The 11,211-nt window shown below is 41.4% G+C and overlaps 1 protein-coding gene across 2 annotated transcripts in view; it reads left to right on the forward strand.

Moving 5' to 3' along the window:
- Positions 1-11,211, forward strand: part of DDX42 (DEAD-box helicase 42) — a 35,806-nt gene that overhangs the window by 22,636 nt on the left and 1,959 nt on the right. For both annotated transcript variants that reach the window (XM_061392307.1, XM_061392308.1), the window contains 11 exons: positions 203-307; positions 1,775-1,894; positions 2,965-3,141; positions 3,667-3,795; positions 4,684-4,783; positions 5,381-5,428; positions 5,940-6,037; positions 7,295-7,571; positions 8,325-8,551; positions 9,861-9,971; positions 11,006-11,107. In XM_061392307.1, the coding sequence (XP_061248291.1) occupies positions 203-307; positions 1,775-1,894; positions 2,965-3,141; positions 3,667-3,795; positions 4,684-4,783; positions 5,381-5,428; positions 5,940-6,037; positions 7,295-7,571; positions 8,325-8,551; positions 9,861-9,971; positions 11,006-11,107 (1,494 nt within the window). The remainder of the gene's footprint in view (positions 1-202; positions 308-1,774; positions 1,895-2,964; positions 3,142-3,666; positions 3,796-4,683; positions 4,784-5,380; positions 5,429-5,939; positions 6,038-7,294; positions 7,572-8,324; positions 8,552-9,860; positions 9,972-11,005; positions 11,108-11,211) is intronic.

Here is an 11,211-nt window from a genome sequence, read left to right on the forward strand (position 1 = left end):
TCAAGGCTGTTCAAACAGGAATGGGAAAAAGTTCTGGTTGTACTTTGAGGATTTGTGTCATGAATAAGTGAATTCCTTTTTTCTCTCTAGCTGGTTATGGCTTTACTTGTATAGTATTTGTGAAAGGTGATTTTGCATTAAAATCAAACTTACAGGATCGAATCTTGAATTCTAGACTAACTTTGAATAATTGGACCTGCAGATTGACTATCCACCATTTGAGAAAAATTTTTACAATGAACATGAAGAGATAACCAACCTCACCCCACAGCAGCTAATAGATCTCCGGCATAAGCTCAACCTTCGGGTAAGTCAGCTAGTAAGGCAGAGATTCATATTAATGTTAATTAATTAGTTCAGGGTTAGTATTATTGCTTATCCATACTGAAATAATCTTGAATTTCTTCTCCAAAAGTCCTTGAACTGTCTTTGGTAGAGTAATAATTAGACCCCTTGGACTCTGTGTCTTGATTTTACTGTTTTAGTTTTACAGCTATTTTAGGATAGGATTTTTTTTTATTTTATTTATACACATGAGTTGCTATATGTATGTGTTCAGTCAGCTTTGTGTAGTTGTTTTTTTAACTGTGTGTTGTGTTGGAACAATAGGTCATATGACCTTAAAACTAATCAGTAAGTGTTTCTGATTGCCATGAGAGCAATGTGCTAATTAAGAACTGTTGGGTGGGCTAAAGGCAAGTGGTCCCCATCTTTAGAAAGAGGAGACAAGATTAACTGATGTGAACAATATGGGAAGTCTTAAAATATTTCAAGATTAAGATGCACTTGCTTTTCACATTATATACAGCACGATTTTCTAATTAGATGAAGAAATTAACAACTTTACAAAATATGCATGCACTAATATCAGAATAATAGTTTTAAACTGTCCACTAAAAAGCTTTGGGTTGTACCTTGACCACATTTGTTTAAGGTGCTGCTAGAGATTAAGTGAAACATACGGATAGTACAATGATGTCTGCTCTGGTGTGGACAGCTTTCTGGCCATACCAGTTGCTACGTGATGTTTGAACTTGTTTCCTGAGGGGTAGGTGGTTGAGTGGTTTTGTGTGTGTGTACGTACTTGTCTGTTTTCTAAGAAATACCCCTTAAAAAAAAAACTTTTAAGTGAAACACTGATTGGAAATAGCAACATTACCCCAGAAGCATTGAAAGCTTAGCACTGTTGGAGTCAGCATGGAGGTGGAGCCCCATTCCTCACCTGGGTACAGTTCAGACACTCAGCGTTTGCAGTGTCTGCATCTGCACTAAGCAGGACACTGTCTCTTCAGGCATGACTGAGATTGGAGCAGTAGATAGTATCTTTGTAACCAGTGGGTTATAGGTGTGTCTGCATTTGGACCTCATTTGTACTCTATTTCTAGAGTAAATTTTATTTTTTCTACCACTTGGTTAATAGTTATACACATGGAAAAAATATATTGAGTTTTTCCAGTTTTTTGAACCTGACTTCTTTTTATTTTTTATGAGAAAATTAATTGTGATTGAAGAGATTTCAAGGCCCGTAATCATTTAAAATAACCTGACCATTATCTCAGAAATATTTATTTTGGAGTTTTTTTAATGCGAGATTTAGGTCCGTTATTATTTGAATTTACCTTTTCACACATTGTAAGCTATTAGGTATAGACTTAGGTTTTCACTTCTTCATATTCCAACTAAACACTGGAGAGCTACAGGTAAATATTGTTGACCTTCTAGTGCTATTTATATTGAAGTACAAGTCATTCCTGCAAGTCGTCTTTGTCTCTAGGTTTCTGGTGCTGCACCTCCTAGACCAGGAAGTAGTTTTGCTCATTTTGGGTTTGATGAACAACTTATGCACCAGATTCGGAAGTCTGAGTACACACAGCCCACTCCAATACAGTGCCAGGTGAGTAAACATGGTCACAAAGAGTCGGGCAGGGCTGAACGACTGAACCGAACCGAAGTAAAGACAGCGAAAGAAAAATGAAGTGGAATGATATTGTGATCTTTTTTTTTTAAACTGACAAAGCAATAAAACACTTTAATACAGAACTGTATTGACAGGGATAGAACTTTTGAAACCTTTAAAAATTAAAAAAAAAGCAGAAGTGAATATTTTACCACTCTTTAAGTTACTGACTGCTGTCACCTTCTGAGATGGACAACATTCTGTCCGTCAAACGTGAATCTCCAAATAAACTGCCTTCATTTCACTATGGCTCGCTTTTGAATTCTTCCCTGTGCAAAAGCCAGGGGCCCTCATTTGGTGACCTGTCTTAGGGACTCAACTGAGACCTAGGACATGAGGTGTTCTTCTCCCCTTCGTCACTTTTCTTTGATTATAAAAATGTAGCCCACTCTGCCCTCGGGTCAGAGCCCTGTTATCTGGCCACTTGTATCTTTCACTAGTGTGCTGTATTAATAATTCTACTTCTTACCTGTTTTAAAAAGTTGCTAAAGGACTAAGAAGTGTTCTTTTGTTTCTGATAAATGTCTTGAAAATATGATCTGAAGAAAACTGTTCATTAAGCCTAAACTAAACAAAAGTTTGTGTGTGGAGAGATGTAGCACTGTCAATTAAGAGGATTCCTTTGTCCATGGCCTGAAACTTCTCATTTATAACTGAAAGTAATAGCTTCCGTTTCCCATTTATAAATGGACTTCATTCTTTTCCACACAGTTCAGTATGTGGATGAGACATTCTATACCTTCATGGTGAGGGGGGACAATTTTTTGTTAAATTTTACCAATGATAATGTTTCCTATAAATGAAGTTTATGGGAATCCAGATGTTTCATTCTTTTTTTTCCCCCAGGTATTTCTTGTTATTTCATAACCAGTGTGCATAGCCTAGGACATTTTTGTCCCATTGGAAATAAATGTCATTATTAGTCATTTGCCCTTTCTCAGGGTTGCCTTCAGTTCATCTTTAAAATTGAAAGTTTAGAGTGGATACTACTTCTCTTTTTCCTCTAGGGTGTACCTGTGGCATTAAGTGGTAGAGACATGATTGGTATTGCCAAAACAGGCAGTGGGAAAACCGCTGCCTTCATCTGGCCCATGTTGATTCATATAATGGACCAGAAAGAACTGGAACCAGGTGATGGACCAATTGCAGTGATTGTGTGTCCCACTAGGGAGCTCTGCCAGCAGGTATGTGCTTTATGTAGAGTGCCCCCTTCCATATGTCAACTAATGAGGACTAATCAGCTGGGTAGAATCACCAGGAAACTTTGTGTGTCTTTTTTTAATAATTATGTGAAAAACACAAAATTTACTGCTTTAACCATTTCTAAGTATACAGTTCAGTGACATTAAGTAGATTCACATTGTTGTGCTCTCAGGAAACTTCTGGAAAATATTGCATGTTATGTATTTTCTATATAACCAAGTGATTTGGGAACCAGTTGATTTGCCTTTTGTTCGGTGAAAGGCAATAACAGGGTCAGGAAGAGAAGTGAAAAAGAATAATCACAACAAGATTTTAGATAGCCTCTTAAGATGTGATAATGGTAGCCTGTTTATTTTCTCTATGAATAAAATTGTGTTTGTATTTTCTACCTTTTGATTTTCTATTGACATCACATTTTGTGTGTTTTTCATAACTCCTTTTTGGACTGTGACAGAGGTTAGTGTCACAGAGGTGTGTGTTCATATGCCGTTATGTTACCTTTGCAGATCCATGCAGAGTGTAAGCGGTTTGGGAAGGCATACAATCTTCGATCAGTGGCTGTGTATGGAGGAGGGAGCATGTGGGAACAGGCCAAGGCCCTTCAGGAAGGGGCAGAGATTGTTGTTTGTACACCAGTAAGTATGTCTTGGGTTTAAATAGCTTATCAGCCTCTCGGTATGGAAAAAATGTCAGTTGTTGGAGGGCATTTCCCCTGAAATGTGGTGAAGCAGGGTTGAGAATACTCTGAGGCAGTGATAGCTGTGGCTTTGGTTTAATTTTGGTTGCTGTACTAAAATAGCAGTCTAGTAAGATTCTTTATATGCTACAAATTTCTGTCTGCATCAAACAGTTTTTCTTAACACTGTCCTGGAAAATGGATCCGTGCTTATGGAGAGCCTAAGTTCAGAATATGGTCAAAACTGCCTTGAAGATTGTAGTTTAAACATTAAGACCCATCAGTAAGGCTTTAACTTTGGTCATTTCACAGAGCCTCACAAAAAATAGTTTTCACCTTCTTTCTACAGTTTAAATCACAATTAATGTAAAGGAGGAAGCCAGTGAGTTTTCAGATTTTCTGTTCTTTTGAGCGCAGTAGTGCATAAATTCCAAGGCTGTCAGACTAGTTGTATATTGCAGTCTGAAACTGGAGTGTTATTTTTTCCAGGAGCAGAACTCTAGAAAGTTCTTGTAAATACATTTAATTAAACAGCCCTCAACATTGGCAGGTTTCCCTGTGGGATCCGCCAGCCAAGGATTGAAAATCTTCAGGGGAAAAAAAAGTCAAGAAAGCAAACTTGAATTTTCCATATGTTGGCAACTTTTTATGTAGCATTTACACTGTGTGTTATAAGTAATGTAGAGATTATTTAAAATATACAGGAGGGTATGCATAGGTTGTATGTGCAAATACTGCTTAATTTCGTTTAAGGGACTTGAGCTTCCTCATAGGGAATGAGGCTGGAACCAGTATCCAGCAGATACTGGGATGACTTGACTTCCTGTTCATTTTCTGGCTCTCGTAGGGTCGACTGATTGATCATGTGAAGAAGAAAGCTACCAACCTTCAGAGAGTCTCCTACCTTGTGTTTGATGAAGCAGATCGAATGTTTGACATGGGATTTGGTATGCTTTGAATACCAGATTCTTCTTTCTCTGTCTTAATGACACTAGTTTTTTCCATGTCTTTCTAGACTTAATTTTTTCTCTGTGTGAGAAGCTAAAAATACTCCTGGGTAGGGTTGGACCGTAGAGATAGAGCTAAGACATTAGCTATTTTTAGGAGTTCTTTCAGGAAAAGTATGTTAGGCTTAACTGGGTTGAGGACATTTGAAAGTGCCTGTGAATATAGGGAGAATATTCTAGGCTTTATTTTTATTCACCTGCCTTTGATTGTGGAGGTCAAGGTCTGTGTTATTCGGGAGGTAGGTGCCATATCCTTCAAGGCCTTTGCTTTCCTGTCCTCCTTGACTTAACCAGCTGTGTGAAAATTCTGAATAACTGTCTTTGTTGAGTGGAGCACCACTGAGCCTAACCCAGCTAGGTGTTGGGCTAAGTGTTTCTGAGTTTCACACTGAGTGACAGGTCTGGGAGTTCAGAACTTCCTTAGTTCCTATAATGTCTTTATAGAAAGATTTTTGCTATTAATAAAATGATTTTCCAGGTATCCCAAACTGTCCACGCAGAGTTATAATACTGATTTTATTCTTCTACTTCTTCCAGAGTACCAGGTGCGATCCATAGCAAGTCATGTCCGTCCTGACAGACAGAGTACGTATGAAGCAGTTTCCTTAAGCCACATTTGTACTCAGAATAAACACCTATTTATTTTATAACTCTCAGTTATGGCAGTAAAAATAATCATGTTTGTACTTGTGAGGAACCATAAAGGGGAAGATAATGACAGTTTATCTGAGCTAGACAGGACCTTAGAGATCACCAGATAGAACTCACTCATTTTTACACATGATAGTCCCGAGACTGAGAATTAAATGACATGCCGCAGTTCATAACGTTTTATCACTGGCTAGAGGCGATACACAGTGCAGATCTGCTGACTTGAAGTCGAGAGCCTTTTTCTGAACCATACTGACAGCAACATCTGCCTTAACTGAAAATGTGTAAAAGTAAAACAATGGTAATTTTTTTTCCTTAGTGAATTAATTTGTAAACTTCACTGGGCTTTCGTTTTTCAAAAACTGAGCAGTGAATGTCAGTAGGAGCTTTAGTGAGTATTCAAAAAAGAAGTGATACTGTTTCTTTAACATGGTTTACCTTTTAGCTCTCTTATTCAGTGCAACTTTTCGGAAAAAGATCGAAAAACTGGCCAGAGACATCCTGATTGACCCCATTCGTGTGGTACAGGGAGATATTGGAGAGGTAAGCCTGAGCAGGGCAGATGGAGTCCCAGTGGGTTATTTTTCACACTGGTGACATGGATTTCATTTCTCACTATTGAGAGAAAAAACGTTACGCACTTACGGATGAGGCAGCGTGTTTCAAATTTGCTTTAAAAGCACAAGGGTTGGGGGCAATAGGTGAAATATGTTTGGCAAAATGTTAATAATTGTTGAAGTCTGGTGATGGTTACATGGGAGTTGATTTTGTTCATTTTATTCATTTTGAGTGTTAAAATTTTTTCCACAATAAAAGGTTTCTTTTTAAAAAAATTTATTTTGGAGAAAAAAAGAGCAAGTCTTGTCTGAAAGATGCTGGTCGGTTTGCATGGAAGTAACATCTTCAGTGATTGTGGGAGGCGGCCTGCGCAGTGTGGAGCGGGGAGATTTGAAAGGCCTATGGAATTAAGTTTTTGTTTTCCTCACCTATACATATGCCCTATGTGGAAAATTTCTCTGAATTGTGATTAGGCAATCAAATAAGGCAACCTTGAGAATTCCTTAATATGCTTAGTACGCTAGTAAAGTTCTGTGCTGCTTCTGCTAAGTCGCTTTAGTCATGTCCAACTCTGTGCGACCCCAGAGACAGCAGCCCACTAGGCTCCCCCGTCCCTGGGATTCTCCAGGCAAGAACACTGGAGTGGGTCGCCATTTCCTTCTCCAATGCCTGAAAGTGAAAAGTGAAAGTGAAGTCGCTCAGTCGTGTCCGACTCCCAGCGACCCCATGGACTGCAGCCTACCAGGCTCCTCCGTCCATGGGATTTTCCAGGCAAGAGTACTGGAGTGGGTTGCCATTGCCTTCTCCAAAAGTTTTGTGCAGTTAGCTTTTAAACATTGTCCACTTTGATTGCTGAGTGCCTTCTATGTGTGGATATGAATTGTACTAGGACCTCTTACTCTATTGGGAATAATCTGAATAGGCATGTAGAAAAGTATTGCAGAGCATTGGGGCTTAGAGATTATCTAGGTGTATGTACACATGTTAGCGGAGGGCTTCCCAGGTGGCACACTGGTAAAGAAACTCGCCTGCCAATGCAGGAGGTGCATCAGGGGAGGTGGAGAGCACTGTGATTTGAGAAGGGATGTAAAATTGAGTTGCACTTGACTTGCTGAAGGAAAGCCCAAGGATACGGGGATTGTTCATGGTTCTTCTAGACGCAGGTGGAAAGTGTGGTGTCGAGTTCTTACTCAGGTGCCCTGTGGCACAAATGTTGCCGTCATCTTTTTCATTTCTTTTCAGGCAAATGAAGATGTGACTCAGATTGTGGAGATTCTCCATTCTGGACCTAGTAAATGGAACTGGCTCACCCGGCGTCTAGTGGAGTTTACCTCTTCAGGGAGTGTCCTCCTGTTTGTTACTAAGAAAGCCAATGCTGAAGAGCTGGCCAATAACCTTAAGCAGGAGGGTCATAATCTTGGCCTGCTCCATGGTGACATGGATCAGAGTGAAAGAAACAAGGTTATTTCAGACTTTAAGAAAAAGGACATCCCCGTCCTAGTGGCCACAGACGTTGCAGGTAGGGTATGCGTTTCCCCAGTAACCCTCGGGTCCTGTGTTGTATGGGTTGCTCTGTCTGGCTACGTAGACCTGTAACGTCTGAAGAGGCCAGTTGAAGGCACTCTGCTGGCCCGGCTGTCCACACCCCATGAGGCAGCAGCTCAGAGCACAGTGATCACAGTCTGGAACTCTGAGTACCACTTCCCACTTAGTATTCCTCTCTGAAAAAAAAGAATCCCTGCAATTGGAAGACACTTGAGGATGAAACTGTTAACACAGTTACATCGTAGGCTGTGTCCCTAAATGTAGTAGATATCTTAGTTTGATTATGTAGTTTGACATATTTCACTCGAGATCAGAAAAAAATTTTGAAGTGTGATTTTTGAGTTTGTTCTGATGAGTTTTAATAGCTACACTTAAAAACTTGGTATTTTCTCCCAGAAAGGTGATCACTTCTCAGCCTCAAGACACATTTGATGTTGGTTATAAATTTTTTTTTCCCCCAACGTATTTCTGGTCAAGAGAGAGGCCACGGCAGGTTACTGGTAGTAGAAGATAGGTGTCCCTACACACTTAGTGTACCTAGCGTTGTAGAATCTATAATAGTAGCGTTCCTTCTAGAAGGGTGGCTCACGTACCTATATCTCAGCACATCAAACCGTGTGCTTTGCTTAGATAAGAGGAATGTGGCTTCTTAGGAGGTAAGCATTTTGGGTGACTTTGGTGTTTTGACTTCTGATAAAGAATAAAAGAATTTGGTATTTTATTTCAGCCCGTGGTCTGGACATCCCTTCAATTAAGACTGTCATTAACTATGATGTGGCACGAGATATTGACACCCATACTCATAGGATTGGCCGCACAGGACGAGCGGGTGAGAAGGGCGTGGCCTATACCTTGCTGACACCCAAGGACAGCAATTTTGCTGGTGACCTTGTTCGGAACTTGGAAGGAGCCAATCAGCATGTTTCCAAGGAGCTCCTAGATCTGGCCATGCAGGTGAGTGGCTGGACACACTTCAGTGAAAAAACTTCAGTATGCCAGAGGCAGGTAACATAGAAACATGACAATAAAGTTGGGCAGGTAGCACTTACAAAGCATAGATTGGTATTGTAGGACATTAAAACTCATCTGATTGGCCTTCTCATTCTCTCAGCAACATACACATTGAAAAGCTATCCTTTCTTGTGCTAAAGTCTGTCCCTCAAATGTCTTCCTTCTTGCCGCATATCACACTTGTGAGCAATTTTACTGTCAAAGTTACTATTCCCCTCACTGCCCTTTACCCCAGTTTTTTCTGATGGGGGCTAAAAATGTATGATGTCTTTTTTAAAAAAGCATTTCACTACTTCTCAGACCTTTGACTACACTGGTTGTTTAATCAAAACTGAGTGAGGCATTCTACTGAATTAAATCTTGAGTCATCTTGATACACACAGTTCCCAAATTGCCAATGTATTTGGGATACATGTTCTGATAGTAGAGACTTCTGTGTTTTTCAGATTCATAGGTCAGCCTGCAGGGCTGTTCACCTGTAATGCAGTTGTACTGTGGTACTACTGCCCATGCTTCCCACCCTGGGAGTAAAGGACCGGCATCTCAGGGGAGAATAGAGTGATGGTTCCTTCCCTGTCCTGGAGAGCCAGTCCTAAACTATATTTTGTCTTTGGTGTTTTCCCACATCTCATTGTGTTTCAGGCTTCCTGTGTTGTCAGACTGATCAGCTTCTCGGATCATCACCTTGCCACCTTTCCCTCTCCTGGGGAGCCAATCCTAACTAAGTTTCTGAACCAGATATGTTTTGTTTTTGGCGTTTTTACTACGTCTCATTGTGCTTCAGGCTTCCTGTGCTCTCAGATTGATCAGCTTCTCTGATCAGCACCTTGCCACCTTTCAAGTACTTTTGACTGTAACTTGTGATAGTCAGATAAAGCTCTAAGCTCCCCCAGAGATTTTACATATAGATTGTCTGAGAAATAGAAAATAAATTCATTTTCCACGAGGAAGTTAGAAATGGCCCAGAGGAACTGCTCTGCATTTGAAGTGTGTTGTAATCATTTCCCTTCCTGGAAGCTCTGAAGGAAGAAAGGAGCAGTGAAAGGAAGCCTTAGCTAAAGGCTCCTGGCAAATCTGACGGATTAAGCTACCAAAAAGAAGCTGACCTGTGGTTCCTGTGAACAGTTCCTCCTTTGCTGCAGATACATTGGCTAAAGATTCTCCCTCCCCTTTAGTTTCCTCTTTGACTTTGTTCTCTTTCTCTGGGTGCCTCTTCCTCCCGTGACTTAACCTTGAATTGTGTTTGCTGCAGAATGCCTGGTTTCGGAAATCCCGCTTCAAAGGAGGAAAGGGGAAAAAGCTGAACATTGGTGGCGGAGGCCTGGGCTACCGGGAGCGGCCTGGCCTTGGCTCTGAGAACTCGGTGAGTGCAGACTAGAGCAATGTCCTTCAGACTGGTCCTGCGTCTTTCATGACGTTAGGACTGTTCTTATTTACCTGAGTCTCAGTGAGTTCAAAACGCTGTCATCTGCTGAGTTAAGTCAGTACAGTGCTGGTTCTTAATGTGACTTTATATTAAAGAAGTAACTGTGTGTCCTTGACTGACTAGATGTGCTCAGGAAATCAGCGTAGATTAGCATTTGTTCTCAAAGTGTGGTCCCTGGACCTGGAGCAAATGCAGTCTCATGGCCCACCCTAGACCTGGTGAATCAGACTCTGGAGGTGGGGCCTAGCAGTCTTTCTACACACCCTCCAGCATTGGCCTGAAGCCAGAGGCTCCCTCTATAATTCAGCTGTATCTTGTAACTAAACGCACAAACGATACTACACTCTGGGAAATTGGTTCAGATACGAGAGCTGGCTTTTCTCACCAACCAAATAACAAAAGCTCCCCCTGCCTGGCTCTCATAACTTTCTTGTCACTTTGATTCTTAAGCCAAGGAAGAAAGATGTCAGTCTACGTGTCTGGATTACTGTAGTTAACTTGGTGTCTTGGTGAAGTGGTCTGTGCCCGTGTCACAGTGATGCTGCTGCTATGGGTCATGCAGGTGATGGTGGTAATACCGAGCACGTAGTATGTGCCCGGCCAGTTCAAGCAGCCACACGTGTTAACTCAGGCTTCACAGTCACTCAGAGTAAACACACTGGCACACTGAGGCACCCAGGGTTACACTGTGGGAAGATTGAAGCTGAGGTTCAGACTCCTCGGGGTTTGGATGTAGAGCCTGAGCAGTTATGTATGTGCTGCACTGCCTTGTGGTCAGCTTTGGGCATAATCTGACCTCATTTCTTATTGTTAGGGTGGGTTCTCAGAAATAGATTTAATGGGTTGAAAAGCATAAAAAAATCCCACACCTATTTCAGCTCCCTCATGAGTTTCCAGCATATTGAGGCCCTTCTGTGGCAGTGGGCGTCCCTGCTTACTCTTCCTTACTCATGCGTGTGTTTATTTTTTAGGACCGAGGAAGTAACAACAACGTAATGAGCAATTATGAGGCCTACAAGCCCTCCACGGGAGCCATGGGAGACCGGCTGACGGCGATGAAAGCGGCTTTCCAGGTGTGAAATCAAGCACTGGGGGCAGTGGTGAGGGGCCCTGATCTTCCCGAGATGGTAGCTGGCCTTGTAGACTAGATGCTGGATTTCCCGAGGGCCTTCCCCCA

The sequence above is a fragment of the Bos javanicus genome, chromosome 19 (genome assembly GCF_032452875.1).
Source record: "Bos javanicus breed banteng chromosome 19, ARS-OSU_banteng_1.0, whole genome shotgun sequence".
Taxonomy (NCBI): Eukaryota; Metazoa; Chordata; class Mammalia; order Artiodactyla; family Bovidae; genus Bos; species Bos javanicus.